We start from the raw sequence: 18734 nt of genomic DNA, 5'->3' as shown, positions 1-18734 counted from the left end.
AACTCTGGCCTTCTGCTCTCTTGAAAAGTGCTCTACACGAAACGTACGCTGGGAACAGCTTCCTAATTTCTAGGGTCAAATCTATTAGTGACTTTAGATGCTCTCCACCTAAATCTATGGAGTAGTGGAACCCTGTCTCCTCAAAGCAAGCACTTTGAACTTGATTGAGTAGATCAGGGGCATTTTCTTACTAAAAAAGCACACATTAGTAAGCAGACAGATTCAACACTGAGCAACTGAACCCTCTTCAGGGTATTATTGAATGATTATTATGTGATTATTATCTAATAATGAATTATTATATGAATACTAAATACTCAAGAGTAGATGGCTATTAAGCAGTAAATAGACATCAATAATTTTATGTAATAGAACTTAAAAAAAAAATCAATGTATAACAGTCATTCTAACTCATAGCCATTGTTATGCCTGAAATACTACCTAGATATTACAGAAAAAGAATACAGTACCTGAAAAAAATAAACTGTATTCAACAAGAGACCTTGAAATAAGCAAGAAGAAATGGCATATATTTATGAAAAAATATTCTAAAACACTTTATGTAGCAAGTTAAAACATTTTTAAGATGTATTACAAGTCTAGTTACAAATTTACATTTACCTTTTCCTTATCTGCATTTTTGCCCTTAGGTTTATCCACGTGGCAAACAGGTTCAGGCAATTTCTCTGCTGTTACAATGCATACAGTTAGAAAAATCAGCAAAATATTCAAATGTTTGACACCCAGAGTTTTAGCTGTAGAGTCACAGAATCACTTGCACCCACAAAAGTTACTCAGTACGCTGCTTTCAACACGTTATTTTCAAAAGCCAAAGGGCTTTTTTTTTTGCACACAACCACCTCTGCCTGTCCCATTTTCCATGTTAAAATCCAGACTTTTTAGAAATTCACCTCTGTAAATTATTAGAACTAATCTGAACATTCCTTATGATTGTAAATAAGACAAAAAACCCTTATCTGTACCACAGTACATTACATGCTGTGCAATTAATGTCTATGAACGAACTTAATGCAGCATTCTTAAGAAATATAGAAAAAGTTTCTCACTTTTGTCTGTGTTTATGGGTTTCCCCAACTGCTTATTCCTGCTGTAATCATTTAACCGGGCTTTAGGTTTTCTATTTGATTCTTGTAGCCAACTAATGTCTGTCTTGCAGTCATCACCTCTGGTTTCTGTGTCTGTGTCATTGAAGAGATGCTTCTTGTTTTTATTGTTCGTAATCTGCAAGACAAAACATCTTTTTTATTTATCCATTTACTTTTCATATACTTTTCACTTACATAATTGGCATGTAAAGGCAGGAAGACAAAGTATTCTGAGCCACAAAAATAAAAGCCTTACTTGTTTTCTTTGTTTCACTTCAGTGCTGGTTTTACCATCATCTGCATTCCTTAATGAGAAAAATAAGACACACCTTTAAATGATACATTTACAAATACTTGTTCAAGTGTTTCTGCTGTTCATGTGATACGTGGATTAAGGATTCAAATAAATTCACCTACTTTTTGTTTTCACATTGATTTTGGAAATACCTGCTCACCTCAAACCCAAAAGGATGTTTATTTGCTAATGATCCATGAGAACACACAGTAAGAATATGCCTCTTTGCAGGCTGATCATAAACAAAAGCCTCCCCCCTCTACTCAGGAGTTTCTATCCCTGTACTATTCTATGAAGAGATCTGGAGCTGTTTTCTTCATGAAACACATTATTTCCTTTTAGTCAGCTTCCCGGAGGAAAATCGTGAGACCACAGCAGCTATGTTTATTGCTTGAAAAACTAATACAGTCAAGCTATTACTGTAATTAATACATTCCCTGGATTTTAATAACAGAATGCTGCTGAATGCAAACAGTACTATTCCTGATAATCAGCAGACTAGACATAATAGCACATCCCTACCCTTTTTTGTTTGAATCTCTATGGGCGTTCACTCCAGTAACATGCAATTCTTTCATCTGAAAATGTAAATAAATAAGAAACAAGTGGAGGTTTTCATTTGTTATGCAATTTTAACAAAACTAAAAAGGCCACCACAGTAAAAGCTGTGAGTTTTTTTTTATCTGCTTGCTTTTTATACTCAGCAACTAACTTGTGATGACTAATTTCTGTCTTTGAAATTATTTAAGAACAGAACCAAGTGGCAATGACTGAAGCTTTCACTGTCTCAAAATAATAAATGAGTGTCCATTCACTTGCTTCACTACTTTAACCATTCCAGCAGGTTCCTTCGAGCCATAAGGAACAAAACTATCTTTCCTTGTCTTTTGGTTCTATCTTAGCTCCATTCCCTTTTCACTCAAGGGCAAAGATGTCTTTACAATGGGGATCAGAAGGATGGCAATAACACTTTCAGGGTAACAGGATAATTAAAAACTAATGATACTCCTAACAGTTTGATTCTTAATGCAGGAAAACATTGTTATAGCTTTAAGTGTAAGATATTTACACAGCAAACATTTTCCCCCACTTAGTTCAGTGATATGATTGAATTTTTAGATTTTAACAACACTTTCAGTTGACTGAGTTCCTTTATATTCTATTCATATCAGTTTCAGTTATGTTCTTACCCCAAGCTTTATTGTAGGCTCATCAAACCCACTGATGTTAAAGTTGTAGACATCATCCCTGTCAAAGAGACACAGAGATCAGTTTTGTGACGGAATTGTGAACATTCCATGAAGTTGAGTACCTGCAAATTTTCTTTGAAAATGTTTTAGCTACTTACACAATAGGACCAGCTGTTGTATTAAGAAAAATAGAGCTTTTCAGCTTTCTATCCTGAACTTCATCCTATGTATAAAGAAAAAGTTAACTCCTATGCCATATATGGATTATGCTTTCATGTACAGTCACCTCACAGAGTTCTTTATCCGTAACACATGAAAAACCTCAGACCCCCACTTGATCAGCAGCAGTACAATGAGGCAAAAGGGGACAAGGGCTAACCGAAACTAAATCTTTTAGAATTTAACTTTTAAGGATATCAACAAACCCTCAGAACCACCTCCCGTACTCCCCCCCCTGCCCCCCAAACATTATCCTGATTTCTGTCCTGGCTATGTCTCATTCAAGGATTCTGTAATCTCATTTATGACAATACTTTCATTCTAAATATTTAGCATCACCATGCTCAAAATGAACAGATTCAGTTCTATAACATGTAAACAGAAATTACTTTGGGTTTCACTGGCTAACAGCTGTCTGTAAAACTATTATTCCACATAAGTAAATAAATAAGAAGTATCTTAAGTATATACGGTCAATGCATAATGAACATCTATAGATATTTAACATTCAGAGGTATTTGTGAACTTTTGGTTTACATCTACTACTATCACCCTAGGTACATGTATCGGATATGAAAAATATTTCCTACAAAAGCAGTATGTTACCTTAAAGACACAGGATTTATTTAAACGTGGCCTAAAAAGTAAGGACACATTTTGTTAAATGACAATTAGAATATATGCATTTAGAATACTGCTTATATATAATAAAAACCTTATCAAACAAAACAAACTTATTCAGGCGTTTAAATACAAACCTAAGTGGATTAAGAGAGACCAGACCCTTTCTTTTCTGTGCTCTAGAAAAACTGATTCCAGATCATACAGCTACACTGCAAGCCCTCCATGGCTTCCAAGTTGCTACCCAAAACATTTAAAAAGTGACACAGCCTCACTGTTCCAGTCCTTCATCACCCAGTTACAAAGGGGTAATGGGTTAAAACTTAAACAGGGGAAGTTCAGATTGGATATAAGGAAGAAGTTCTTTACTGTAAGTGTGGTGAGGCACTGGAATGGGCTGCCCAGGGAAGCTGTGAATGCTCCATCCCTGGCAGTATTCAAGGCCAGGCTGGACAGAGCCTTGGGTAGCATGGTTTAGTGTGAGGTGTCCCTGCCCATGGCAGGGGAATTGGAACTGGATGATCTTAAGGTCCTTTCCAACCCTAACTATTCTATGATTCTAATCAAACATGGGGAGCATGTAATTACATGCAGTGTGTATTTCCAAACATCAGTTCCAGCAAGGAAAGACTGATTTTCTTATTTAAGAATTTGTTAAATTTAAGCTAACAGTCAGCTCTTTCAGGGCAACTAGGAGTTTTAGATGATCAGAAGGCTGATGACTGAATTTGACCCCAAACTATGATGAGGGAACGGATACAGCCATGTGCAGTGCCCATGAACCATACCCGCTGATTTCACTTAACCTGTTATGAATGAATGAGCAACAAACCACTGAACAGAGTTTCTAACCGCCTTTTAGTTATTTCAGCTACTGGAGCTGTATGACTACTAGATTTCTACTCCTCAGTGTAACAGTGTTTATCAGAAGCGAATTAATAATTCATACGAAAGCAGGATCTGAAACAACTGTAGACAGAGGAGCAGATCACAGATAAAGCTATACGCACAAGAAGAACAAGCATGAAAGCAAATTAATAGTTCCCATCATACCTGTTAAAACCCAAGGAGTCTCTTGCTTTGCTTTTCTCATTTGTCTTTACTTTATATCTGTCACTGATTTTACTAATTAGTGATTTTGCAGCATCTGTCATTTCTTTAGACTTTGTTTTCTACAAAAATAGAATTTAAGACTCAACTTTGAACCCATTCAACAGAAGGACAAAGCTAAAAACAGAACTACAGATTCCCAGCAGTCACCTCAACTTTCCTAAATGCCTTCAAGATGTACTATCAATCCTTTGAAAACTATTTTCCCTTGCATTACCCAAACAGCGAGCAATGAAATATCAGTTTAGCAGATCTCTTCCATGTTGTGGGTTTAGGTACTATAACATTCAAAAGTAAACAAAAAAGTACATGAGAAGCACAAGTTGGTGCTCAGTTAATAATTATTTTGTAAAAAGATGATTACTAAAAAGAAATTCAGAGTAAACTAATCTTACACAGGTCACACTGAAAAAGCAGAGTGAAGCTGATGGTATTTAATGCACTTGGTATTAGTGAAAAATTAATTAAAAATAAGTTTGTGAACTAAATGAAAGTAAAACCAAATTCTGAAACACTGAAAATTTGTAACTCTCTTAACTGCAAGTCAAAAAAATGAAGGTAAGAAGCTCCCACCATGTTTGTTGCTTTTGGATTAGCAGTCTCTTTTCTAAAGGGAACATCAGATTCCTCCTTTGTAAAACCAGAATGAAAAGATGTTTCAGACACTCTAGCTGAAAGAAATATTTTAAATGATATTTCAGTAGTAGTTTTTTTCCCTTCTGTACTTAACAGTTTATCTTCCAAATGACTAAGTGTCTACTAAATATTTTGCTGGTTTTTTCCCATATGATACAAATTAAATTTTCTTGGTTTTCTTCTCTTTTCTGTAATTTCTTTATCTTGAGATACTTAAAAAAAAAAAGCCACCAAAAAATGCTTTTTATTTCACAGCTCATTCACTAACAACAGAAACTAATACAAGATCAAAATAAAAAGCACAGCTGTAGGTTCAAATTTCATCTAAAACACTTTAATGCTAATGGTTAACAAAGTGTGAAAATAAACTGGATGGGACGTACGTTCCAATGATTGATTCAGCTTCTGCTTGCCACCCATTGTTATATTCTTCTCAGGAACAGAGCATACTCTTTTTTTCCATGTTTTGCTTTTATCAAAAGAACTCTCTAAAACACAAGGAAGCCTAACAAAAGTAATAACATCAGTGAACTGCAGAAAGTGAGTCTTTATTACAAGAAACATGCATCAAAAATAGGAAAACAGTGCTATCTTGTAGCTATCAATGCATTTTAGAGCAGTATCTAAGCCTGCTACCACTGTTAAGTAGCCAACACCTTGTAAAATGGCAAACCTTCAGAAACAAGACATATTTTTAAGGCAACTTCAAAAAGGCAACAACATCCTACAGCCATCATTAAACCTTGAACCTAGGTAGATATGATGTGTCAAATTTACTACTTTTTATGGCATGTTTCACTTATATAAACCCATGTGTCACTTGTATTTCACTTTCTGATGTCATCTAAATTACTCTCCTTGTTACTACTAAGGCTAACTTAAACTCCTACTCTAGACTGTGTTAGTGAGTAGTATTTTCATCAACAGATTCACCCATTCAAAATCTTTTGATTAAGACAACAGACTAGTACTGTTCATGAAGCAGTCTTAGCAAATACATGTAGAAGTGTTAGTTTGGTGCCAAGGAGTTCACGAAAACAAAAAAAGTGACATAATAAAATTGACCTGACTTACACAGCCAACACTTCTGAATGCAACTCCCAGGAAGACAAAATAACTCAATTCTGGCATTTTCTTAAACTACGCAACAAAACTTCAATTCTGGCAAGACTTTAAATACTCCCTTCAAAGTGAGGGACAACAGTGACTTGGCATTCTTTTCCAATACTTACAAAGGTCTGTTGCTTCTCCCTACTGGCTGAGAATCAGGAACAATATCTAACACTTCATCTAAACGAGACATTAATTTGGTATCAATTATTACAAAGCAATGGACAAAATTAAAGTAATTTTAAAAGGTTTAAATTTTAAAGTAAAGACTATCAACACCTTGATAATTACTTGCCTAAGGTTTGCTTTTGTGTGGCCCCAAATTTTGCCTCTTGCATCATGTCTAAAACTTCTTTAGCACATGTTTGCTACAGTGGGATTAATACACAAAAGAAAACATTAGTGTAGGACTATAAGCAGTAGAATCTCAAACTTGCATTTTCCCTAATAAAGTATGAGATTATTTTTCATGCCATACAAGTGCTGATTCAAGTACCTTTTCAGGGGGATTTGCCTCATTTCTCATACTTGATTTCCTGATTTTCTGTTCTGTTTCCCTAGACAACAAGTTCTGTGTACGTGGCTGCTCAATCTGGAAAGCACAAGTAGTAACAGTAAACAACTACAATCCATGAACACAAAAGAAGGAAAATGTTCATAGAAAGTAGCACTTGAAATACTCTAAACCACACATTCTATATGTTAAAGCGTTTTTCGAAAGCCAACTATAGCAAAAAATGCTTCAGAATCCTATAGTCTGGGACTGGATCTGAATTTCATCCAGAAAAGAGCCAGGAATAAAATAAAAATGATACTTTGTAGTCTTTGTTCAGATGGAACACAAGCAAAAGAACATATACCCAAACTGCAGTTATGTGACACCTATGTATTTTCGTTTGATTTTAGTCGCTGCCTAATAAAAAATGCACTAAACCCAATATGATAAATACTATCATATACTAAACATGAGCCGGCAGTGTGCACTTGCAGCCCAGAAAGCCAACCATATCCTGGGCTGCATCAAAAGGAGCATGACCAGCAGGTCGAAGGAGGTGATCCTGCCCCTTTATTCTGCTCTCGTGAGGCTTCACTTGGGAGTATTGTGTGCAGTTCTGGTACCTTCAACATAAAAAGGACATGGATCTGTTGGAAAAAGTCCAGAGGAGGGCCATGAGAATGATCAAGGGACTGGAGCACCTCCCATATGAAGATAGGCTGAGAAAGTTGGGGCTGTTCAGCCTGGAGAAGAGAAGGCTGCGTGGAGACCTCATAGCAGCCTTCCAGTATCTGAAGGGGGCCTATAGGGATGCTGGGGATGGACTCTTCATTAGGGACTGTAGTGATAGGACAAGGGGTAACAGGTTAAAACTTAAACAGGGGACGTTTAGATTGGATATAAGGAGGAAATTCTTTCCTGTTAGGGTAGTGAGGCACTGGAATGGGTTGCCCAAGGAGGTTGTGAATGCTCCATCTTTGGCAGTATTCAAGGCCAGGTTGGACGAGGCCTTGGGTAATATGGTTTAGAGCGAGGTGTCCCTGCCCATGGCAGGGGGGTTGGAACTTGATGATCTTACGGTCCTTTCCAACCCTAACTATTCTATAACCTGAAGGTATTAACATGTCACAGCTACAGCTGAATGTATGCTTTTAGGGGTATTTCAACACTGCATAATTAATTTGGGATTCTGTGCATACTCCATTTTCATGTTACATACAAAGGAAGAATTGTGGCCTAATAAATGAAATTAACTCTGGGGTCAGAACTGAGGAGTGACTACAAATTTTAGCTAATTCTGGAAGATTTCTATCTGACTCTAGACATTTTAAACCTGAAATTCCGAGGTCAAGAAGACACTATGCAATAAAATAAACACACTATTTTCCAAAAGTGACTTGCTGACTGCAAAACACTTAGCTTTTAAAAATATTAATTAGGAACAAACTAGAGTAGAATTTAATGTTACTCTAAGTAAAAGACTTAGCTACAGATGACATGCGTACTCCAGTAGGTTCTTGATAGAAGTTCACTGTCTCATTTACTGCACTGTTAGACCTTTCAGCAGAGCTCATCATTTCCAAAGGTAATTTAAATCGTCCTTTGCAAGGAGTGGCTGAAAACAAACCAGAAACATGTTAGAATTCTACCATTTATTCTATTAAAATTCCTGTGCGTCTGTGATATCAGTATGAAAAGTTTTGTCCATAATAACATCTATTCCATAAACATTAAAAAATAGCTAGTGCTTATATCACCTCATGTACCTTTTCTAATTCCATTGTTTTCAATTCAGTTACATGGGGGTTAACAAGCCCATCAACTGGAGATGTGTGGAGGTAAAGAATGCTTTTACAGGCTGGCTCTGGTGAAAATAGTTGGTGATCTATTTAAAGATTTTACTGTAATATATTTTTTCTGGAATAGACTGGTTAAGTTCCAAATAGAAAAAGTCACATTAAGTTCTAAATCTTGTTCCATTCCAATCTGAAAATGCTTTATTTTCTAGCCTCTGGTACTCTTAATTTATACATGATACATGGTTATACATAACTATGGATACTCATGCATCTGAGACAAAGCAGGAAAATTAAGCTTGTTAGTCCTGCTGTTCTGCCACTAGTTGCATCTCCAGCCTTTAACTGGTTTTTGTCTTATAAATCTCTCTCTTGTAGAAAGTATTAAACATCTGTTACAGTAAGACTATTAGCAGGAAAGTAATAACTCCTATTTGTGATGAAGTCTCTTCCTTATCCTGTTCTGCAAGAAGCACTTCTGACATAAGCATCATTGGCACTGGACCTGTAACTCAACCTGGCAGTGGATCCCACCTTGCTCACTAGCCCCATAATCAACCTCCCCTTTAAGAAACACATACAATTTTTAGATAACAGTAAAATGCAAGTGACAGATGTACACACTGGAGAAAGCTGATTTTCCACCACCACTGCTATAAAAAGCATTGCCGAGGAGTCTTTAAACCAAGAGCATGTGCGGAAAGAGATGTAAACCCATCCATTTTTACATCTTCTAATCAACTGCCAACTTCTCAGCTTGCTTCAGCACAAGCAGCTGACTGATAGCAGAACTAACAACAATAGTCTTTGGCTATTTGGAATGCCTGTGCAGCTACTACCCTGCATCATGTCTACAGACCAGCAGCAAGTGGCCTGGTTTAAAAACTTCAATTTTAAAGCACCTGTGAGGGAAATTTGTAAGGTCTACTTTTAATTTCCTGCTCTGCAAAGGCTCACAGTTTATGCATGTATTTCAAAGATGATTTATAGTATGTTTTTACTCTGAAAGTACTTGGGAACTTACATGTGCTAACAAATACCAGTGGACTCCTTGTGGAAAATTTTCCAGGAATAATCACAGATGCTTCAGACACTTTCCTTTTACAAGACGTAGTTATCTTAAGGAACAGAAAAACTGGACCATAATACACAGATTTAAAAAAGACAAGACAAATTCTATCTCCAAGAGTCTTTTGACACTGTATTATTGGAATGTCAATTGCTGTTCATGCACAAAGCAATGTAATGTGATTTTTATGCAGTTCCCTTTTTAGAAAAAGCTCACCAAAATACTTGAATTATATAATACGCAAAACTAATGTTTTTGAACAGAGATCAGTGATGGTGATTACTGTCTTCTGAATTAATTCAATAAAGTATGGACAAATCCCAGCCCTTGCAAACAATCAAAGTAGCCAAGATGATTCCCAGAAGTTTCTGCAAAGCTATCATATAAATACTTAAACTGACTTGTATTTTTTATGCCATCTGCCTTAATAATCCTACTTACCTTGGAGGAACCACCTCTGCAGTTTTCTTGACTGGTATTTTTATTCAGAGTCCTCAAAGATCCAGGAAGTTGATGGGTTTTGTACTTACTGAGTTTATCCTCCTCTTCAGATTTTTCTGGTGACAACTGACTTTCTGGTACCAGAACCTATATAATATTTTGCATTATTTAAAATTTTATACAATATCTTGATGTTACCATGTTTGATATTTTATATTTATACCAACACAGAGAGTAACTCTTTACCCTTAAGCATCACATTCCTTACTCTAGATTTTGATAAAACTTCAGAGCTTATATACTTCTAGTTTTAAATACTTCCAACCTGTTATTTTCACTAACTAGGATGAGTTACCAAATCACAACTTACATAAAAGAAATGCACTTGTGTACATTTGCCTGATGTATCCTAAGATTTAGATATTATTATCTCCCCAAATACATAATACATGCTTACGAGAAATCACTTTACTGGTTTATGAGTAATCTTATTAGCATTTTGTAAGTTCCTGTTTTGAATAATCATAAATTAGTTAATAATCAGACAAAATACAAACCCCATGAAAACAAGAATCTAAAGTCAAATACCTGTGATCCGCTTTCATCAAAGACGACATGTACGGTTGTTTTGGCAACTGATGCAGACTGCTTCTTACTGAAATCCTACAAAGTGAGTAACCATCTATGTAAAATACACACTTTGCTCCTTTTTTTAAAACCAGAAATGGAAACAAAACATTTAAGTCAGATGATATGTGTCTGCAATCAGGTTACAGGGGAAAACAGATTCTAGAAGCTCAAAGCACTTCCATTCCTCACAAGTTTCTAAGAGTTCAGAGCAAAGCAGTTTGTCACAAGCAAAGGGAGTATGCTATGGCTTGTTAAAAGTTTACTAAAGGAGTAAATCCACAAGAGTGGCAAGCACATTGTAGAAGTGGGATAGCTAAGGAATCATTTCTGAGAGCCTTCCATATTTGAAAGCACAGTTCTTGTGTCTGTGGAAATTTATATAAGCAGAATTTGCCTCAAGTCCAACCGTTAACCAAGTGTTGCAAAGTCCACCACTAAACCATGTCCCCAAGCACCACAGCTACATGTCTTTTAAATACCTCCAGGGACAGTGACTCCACCATCTCCCTGAGCAGACTGTTTCAATGCTTCACAACCCTCTTAGGCAAGGAATTTTTCCTAATATCCAAACTGAACCTCCCCTGGTAAAATATGGGGTCATTTTCTTGGGTCCTTATTAGGCATCCTTACCAAGGCTTACTATAGCAGAAATGGTGCTCTGTATTGACGATACTAATTGGAAACTGTCGGTACATACAGACAACAACAATCACAGCTATAATGACATTTGTATGGCAAGGAGACATTTATCTTGAATCAGTCAATTATTCAAAAGGTGTTCAAATCTTACCTTACATTTATTAAATCCATAAATCTTTCTGGTTACATCTCTGATTTCCAAGATAGAATCAAAATATAAGAAGAATTTCTCTCCTTCTTGATTCCCCACATGCACTGGGCTTTTCAGAGCTATTGTTAATAATTTCTTTGAATCTTTTTCTGGAAAAAAAACCCAAAATTTGAAAAGCAGTTTCATTACAGTTTAGTAACATCTCATAAATGTTTGTAAATACGTGAAACTTACTTGTGCTCTTCAGTCCAGCTATTAAAATGTAGATTTTATTTAATTCACTCTAACCTACAATATATTTTTAGTGAAACAATTCAAGATTCCATCTTTAAGAAATTCTCTATATTATCCTGTAGAAATTTCCTTATCCTTATTCCCTACAGATAGTATCCTGTAGAATTTCCTTTCAAAGTTATTTACTGTAGCTGCAGATAAACTGGCGAATTTACAAAACTATTCAAACTAGTTCACATGGAACATTATTAAATGTCACTGTCTTACGCATCATTTTGTACTGAAATACCTATTAGATGCTATTTGAATAAAATCACACCTACATGTCTAAAATTTTATCCCTGATAAAATGCCTATATTTTAATTTGGAATTTTGCTTTGCTGAGGATTTGCTGAGGATTGAGTCAGTACTTTAGGATTAATCCAAGTTAATGTGTAACAAAAGGTCACGCTTTTTGAGTGCCAATACCTTCTAGGCTGTATTGGTCTACCTCTTCTTCTGGAATAATGACTGTTTCCCAGTGATAATCCTTGTAAGAAAAATATGTATTTTAAAAGATAGAAAAGCATTATATTACAATTCAAAGTGCACTGTTCAGGAAGTTATTCTAAGAGGACAAATTTACAACTTTTCTAATCCTCTATTACAAGGACTGACAATGAGCACAATAAGCATGTGCTTCATTTGTAAGAGCAAACAGTGCTTTGGAAGAGCTTTGGTAAAGACATTAAACAGTTAAGTCTTACCTAGAAAAACAACTGCAGTTTTGTGAAATGGCCTGTTGTTCATGTATGCATATGTTAAACTGTTTGCAAAGAGTATCTGAAACTCATTACTTGGAAACTGTTTGATCTAAATAGGTACACCAAGTTTAGATTTCTCCCAGCCTCCACATTAAATGTACACATAGCTCTAACATGTTGATATGGGGAAATAAATTTGGTACCCCTAAAGAATACATATCTACTGTCTCAGACCAATCCAGCATGATGGACAAAAATTAGCTTACTGCATCATCTGCTGCCACATAGAAAGATATACTTCTGGTACCAATGTTGAAATCAATCCAAAATTCTTCAAGATTTTCATCCATTGGTATCTGTAGCTAAAACAAAACAAAACAAAGACTAAGAGCTGAAAGCAATGACTTACACCAGTTAACAGGCTCTGTGTTACAGCATGACAAACTTTAAATACATGCACATCTGTATATTCCTGGAAAAAAAACATTATTTTTTCTTAACTAGAAAGCAAAAAAATTCTTCAGTTGCACAAAGGAAAATCCAGGGATACATGATTAAGCCTATAACTTACCTCATATTCATCAAGAGCTGCTGATAAACATGGATATGTAAAAACCCTGTAAGAAAAGGGTATTTTGTCAAGTATCCTATACTGCTGTAAATAAATTTTGCATATCTGAACACAGCAACCTGACTGCATTCTCAGCACAAGAAAAGATCAGAGCAACCAAAAGAGCAGTCACTTGACTTCACTTCTTCCCCAAAGGAGATAACATGAAATTTTAAACATTCTCACAATTAAAGAGTAGCCTCAGACCTCTAGTCACTATGTTCATACTTCCATCTTATCTGCTGCTATTTTAAGAATGATACTCAATCTCTTTACTGTCATAACACATAAAATTAACACACAGAGCATGTGATCATATAGATAAGGAAAAGCTCATGTTTTCTTTCCTTTTCATGCCCTATTTGTCTAGCAGATATTCTCATTGATCATTACCTCCTAAATTAATAAAGTAACATATACCAACAGATTCTATTATTTAAGAATCTTTTCAAATGAATGCTGTTTCTTTAGTGAACAGTTTCTTAAAGCTGTTATCTAAGACAAACATAATGTGTTAAAAAGGTCACTCCCAATGAATAGCCGTTAAAAAAAGAAAGAAAATGTCTTAGCTTAAAATATTCCATTTTACCTCCTTTTGTCTCCCAGCATGCCATTCACCTGGTTAAGAAATTTTCTGCAATCCTGTTAAAACAAGAAATTTCTTAAAGAACAGCAAAATGGAAGTTTACCTCCCTGGAAATATTTTTTATATGACTTACTGTTTCAAACTCAGAATCTTTAATTCCTTTAAATGCACTGGACACAAACTCCATGGGAAACCACTGGCATGCCAGTTCTCCTCTTTGTTTCTCTGATATCATTCTGCATAAAGCTTCTGTAATGGCTACCTGCAGGTCATAGTCTACAGCACAATACATTTTACAGGAACAGTAGTTTTAAAGACAATACTGACATGAAAAAAGCATTACTATGTTTTGATTATACTATGAAATAGTATATTATATACTATATTCTGATTATACCAGGAAACTAGTATAAGCAGTGCTGAACATTTAATGTTACCTATCACATTATATCCAAACACAAAACCCATAAAGGATATATAGATAAAAAGTAATGGAATAAGAACAACTAACCAACTTAGGTTTCACACTGAAATTTCAAGCAAGCTTTCAAGGAAATGTCAGAGGAACACAAGGCGAGCAAGAAGAGAGGTTTTCAGCTTTCAGCTGTCTGATCTGGGAAACTGTTGGATACCAAAGTGATCCCTGAGAGAAGTAGTTTAGCACTCTAAAAACGGCTTTCATGTCACTATCCGAGAAGACTGACTCCCTTATGATCTTTTGCTATTGTGAAACTTACATTTAAGAGAAGGACTGAAAATGTCAAAGAAGAGCCATGCACTGCATGCGTCTGAAACATTCCAGCTTGCAGATTGTTTTCATGCAGTATTCTTATTTTTCAGAGGACTAATTGCAACACTCTGCAGCTTCTAAATGTCTTCTCTGGATTTTTAATGGGTCTGCACATAATTTTTAAGAAGCTTGATATTAAATTGCTTACTACGTCCCATGCTCACCTCCAGCATCCAAAATTTTCTTCCCCATGTCACTCCTGCCAAACAAAGTAATGTTCCATCAAAACATGACAGCAGCACAAATTACAGAAGAAAAGTTTTATTTAATTGCAAGCTTTTATGTAGGAGACAAACCTCTGATTCTACTAAACTATTAGATTTCAAAGGGGTCAGTGTATTATGCTAAGGCTGTACACCTGAAAGTACCACCAGGAGAAGTGAATCACCTAATACATATACAGTTTTTATTCTACTTATTTTTTAAATGCTATTAAAAAATAAAAATCCCAAGGTGAACAGCTTGTCTTTCCAGTGACTGATTCATGTGCTTTACACACATTCTTAAAAAGAATTTATTTAATTATTTTAAGACAACAGGGATGAGAAAAAGCCTAACCCAGATCAGGAAAGAGGCAAGTTAAGGCTTGGAATGGAGAACAACCCATGAGAATACCTGCCCACAGCCGCTACCACTGGCAGCACAACAATAGCAAATGCAAAAGTGAGTTAAACTGGGACTGTGAGGGTGGTGAAGCACTGGAAGAGGCTGCCAAAAAAGTGGTAAATGCTCCATCCCTTGCGGTGTCCAAGGCCAGGTTGGACAGAGCCTTGGGCGACATGGTCTAGTGTGAGGTGTCTCTGCCCATGGCAGGGGGCTCGAACTGGGTGTTCTTAAGGTCCTTTCCAACCCAAACCATTCTAGGATTCTATGATCTGCACATGTTATAAACACTCTTAGCAAAAACTGCCTTCAGAGCTATGCAAATGCCATAATGATATATAAATTATACTGAAGATTATTTACATGACACACAACATTTCCTTTGTAGAAAATATCCTTTTCCTGGCATCTCGAGGCATGTTGTCAAGCATTAAATTAAGTTTTCTTACTACCTAAAAAAGTGGAAAAAAGGGAGCAAGATTTAATGTAAGTTGTTTAAGTCATTCTTATTTCTGGCCCTTCTAATATATTTCATACCATTGAAGAAAATAAAACACTTAAATAATTACAGAACAAGAAAAGACAATGAGGTCTATCTGACCTTAAGTGGTATTTATCTTAATATAACTACCTCAATTTCAACAAATGACATTACCTTTAATGTGAATATCAGTTGTTAAAGGATTATGGTTCTTATTTGTAGGTTTAAATATAGACACCCCCCCAACCTTCAAAGCTAGAGTTCTGCCCAAACCAAATATTGTAGATTAGTAATCTCAAAAACAAACAGACCACCCCAATATGCAGAAACCAACAAATATTCCCACAGAAACATTAAATAATCCTTCTGATACTACAACACTACATAATGATCTTTTTTGTGCAGCATCTGTGCAGTTCAATTACTATCTTCACAAAGTCTGTCAAAACACTAACCAGGAAATTGTTGCTTATAAAGAAGAATGTTTACCTCTTGCTGGACATAGATACTAATTCTTACATCAGTGATGAGGGTGCACGTTCTCAGAGCAAAGTTTTCCAGTATTTCCATTTTACCTAATGAACAGGAAAAAAAGAATTACTGACAGTGGATTAGGGTGACCCCTCATCTGCATATGGGAAAAGATTCATTTTCATTTAGAAATGTAGCATACCTTCTTTTCCATATAGCATTACTAATACTTTAAACACCTTAGCCTTCTTGGTTAAATGCAAGACAGAACAGTTACTTCAATCTATTGTAAATACAGCTCTTTATGATGCTTCTACTCCTGTGCGTCACTGCATAAGTTCCCTGGCCGTGTGACCCTGATTTTTTAAATATATTCAGATCGATTCTGTAACTTATGTCTCCAAGTTCAAATTCTGACCCAGGAATTTATCTTCCCAGGGACAAGGAAATGAATCTTTCATTCTGACTGAGACATCAAAATGGTCTGTAGTGACCTTCCACCTAGTGCTATACTAAATGATAAGTGCAATGATAACATGCATGATAACAAAGTCAATAAAGAAGGACAACTGTGCTATGCTAAGCTGTGACACCTTAGAAACAGAGCAATGCCTGCCTTTTTCCTATAGCTATGAGTGTTACATTGGTGAGGGGACAAGCTGTGTAGTTACACTTCACATTCCAGGGTGTTTACAGGAAAATATGTACTTCATACTAAGCCGTTTAAAATAAAAACACGTAGAACTCCGTCTGCATTCTGTGTCTCTGCACCATCAGGAGTGCCAGGGCATGGCACACAGACTGCAAATGTCCAGCCCCTGCTCCCACACCCAAGGTGCCAGGACAGAAAACTGGTGTTGGACATCACCTATACACGGTGAGCTCCACAACAGTACCACTCTTTTCAGGAAAAACTCAGTTCAGTTGCCATCTCTGACAAGACTATAGACTATCCTGCCTTTTTATTACTGACAAAACAAGTTACAAGGAAATCTGACAGTAGAGAAACCACAAATTAAACAAAGTTACAGATGACATTAAGGCTTTTTTTCACATGAATAAAAAATTTAGTCCTCTGTGTGCAGAACAGCCCTCGAGTATAAGGCAGTTCCTGTTACGGTTTGTGAACTGAAGCAAACAGATCTGGTGGGGTATTTACATCGGATCAAGAAACTGCACCTTCCTCACTGCACATCTTCTCAGAACCACCCTGCCTCAACATGGTTCCAAAAGTACTGTTACTTTATCAGCAATAACTTTGCAATGCTCTTTCAGAACACTTCAACGTATTTAGTCTACACTTTTTTTAAAGCTCACCTTCAGGTCTGCTATGCCATACAGCCTGTAATAAAAAAAACAACCAACAACAGAAGACATCATTTTGATACTGTAAATATTACAGCATAAATGTCAGGTAACAAACCTAAAGCAAGTAATCAAAAAGCATTTAAGATTTTAAAATAATTTCATCCTTAATAAATGTAGAATTCTTTTAATCCCAAGTGTGGCTTCCCAAAATATTTCAGTTAAATTTATGGAAATTATTTCCCTAGTGACAAAAATGTTATGAACTGAAGCCAGCTGACAGACATTATAAACCTGGAGTCCTGGGATTAGCATACCAATAATTTATGTAATTGAAATTAGACCAGGATGAAATTTGTTTTTGTTAACCAAACACTTCTATTGCTGTTTCTCTTTATTTCATGATGCTAATCATGAACAGAAAAGGAGAACAAATACAGGCAAACTATTAACTTTAGAAGAATATTAAACAGAAGCACATTTGAAAGTCTTGCTCCTAAACTAATAATAATTACTTTGACTAATACACACAAGGTATTTTACTATCAATCTATTTTTACCAGCAACACACTGAAGAAATCTTCAGCCAGGCTTGTAATCATTTCATTCTTTTCATTTCCTCTGAGGACCAAAATTTCTTTTATCTTTTCAAACCAATTCACCATGTAAAGGGAAAATAAATCTATTTAATAGCATGAAAAAGACCGATAGGTCATACTGTAGTTGAGTCAAATTAGTTATTTGAGCATACTTTGGCCCCAACCTGGATTTTTTTTTCCACTCACACTAAACAAACATAGGTGATTTCAAACTAATTTCACTAGCTGACTTTCTAACACAAAACTCAGACATCTACTTTTATATCTGCCATCACAGATAAGGTGCTGAAAAACTGGCAGTAGGTGGAAGTGTGTTTGTAGGTGTGAATATAAGCATGAAATTACCACCATACCTTTTTAGTTTTAATTTAGGCAGTTTAGAAGGAAACTGAGTAACACTCAGCTGAAATTGTCATCAATTTTCTGCAGTAAATTCCCTAGTGTCTATTTTTCAGTATATGTATTAAGTTGAGTTGATTTAACACATTTAACATGCAGGTTGAAATAACACAAAATAATCAGAAAATCAGAATAGCACTATGATCTGTTGAAAGAACAGGTACAACACTGCAGTTGTGTTAACAAAAATAAATAAATTGCACCAGGAAATTTCAATTCCCGACTCAAAAGCAATATTAAAAGCTCACAGAAAAAGATACCATCTTCTTGAAATTGCTGTAAATTATCTATCTGCTGCATGATTTGCAAAACCTTCTCTACAGCAGAGCAGTGTCCTTTATAAGGACCCACTTGTTAAAGAACATTTAAATCTGAATAATGTTTGTTGCAAAATTATGGGAAA

The 18734-nt window shown here is 35.7% G+C and overlaps 1 protein-coding gene across 1 annotated transcript in view; it reads right to left on the bottom strand.

Moving 5' to 3' along the window:
- The window catches only part of SYCP2 (synaptonemal complex protein 2), a 29010-nt gene that overhangs the window by 7887 nt on the left and 2389 nt on the right, over positions 1-18734 (bottom strand). The window contains exons 5-31 of the mRNA XM_061375328.1: positions 17894-17998; positions 17346-17370; positions 16047-16132; positions 15440-15528; positions 14638-14672; positions 13817-13959; positions 13687-13739; positions 13059-13104; positions 12754-12849; positions 12213-12273; positions 11510-11658; positions 10678-10752; positions 10090-10236; positions 9604-9697; positions 8289-8398; positions 6583-6655; positions 6410-6467; positions 5561-5682; positions 5115-5212; positions 4485-4603; positions 3417-3447; positions 2750-2814; positions 2592-2649; positions 1924-1979; positions 1363-1411; positions 1068-1242; positions 622-689 (exon numbers count right to left, since the gene is read on the bottom strand). Of these exons, the coding sequence (XP_061231312.1) occupies positions 622-689; positions 1068-1242; positions 1363-1411; positions 1924-1979; positions 2592-2649; positions 2750-2814; positions 3417-3447; positions 4485-4603; positions 5115-5212; positions 5561-5682; positions 6410-6467; positions 6583-6655; positions 8289-8398; positions 9604-9697; positions 10090-10236; positions 10678-10752; positions 11510-11658; positions 12213-12273; positions 12754-12849; positions 13059-13104; positions 13687-13739; positions 13817-13959; positions 14638-14672; positions 15440-15528; positions 16047-16132; positions 17346-17370; positions 17894-17998 (2286 nt within the window). The remainder of the gene's footprint in view (positions 1-621; positions 690-1067; positions 1243-1362; positions 1412-1923; positions 1980-2591; positions 2650-2749; positions 2815-3416; positions 3448-4484; positions 4604-5114; positions 5213-5560; positions 5683-6409; positions 6468-6582; positions 6656-8288; positions 8399-9603; positions 9698-10089; positions 10237-10677; positions 10753-11509; positions 11659-12212; positions 12274-12753; positions 12850-13058; positions 13105-13686; positions 13740-13816; positions 13960-14637; positions 14673-15439; positions 15529-16046; positions 16133-17345; positions 17371-17893; positions 17999-18734) is intronic.

The sequence above is a fragment of the Neopsephotus bourkii genome, unplaced genomic scaffold, assembly GCF_033783945.1.
Source record: "Neopsephotus bourkii isolate Nb327-2 ecotype Australia unplaced genomic scaffold, CSIRO-AGI_Nbou_v1 NB_1663, whole genome shotgun sequence".
NCBI classification, from domain to species: domain Eukaryota; kingdom Metazoa; phylum Chordata; class Aves; order Psittaciformes; family Psittacidae; genus Neopsephotus; species Neopsephotus bourkii.
Note: the sequence above shows the minus strand (reverse complement) of the source record. Positions and strands in the feature narration are given on the sequence as shown.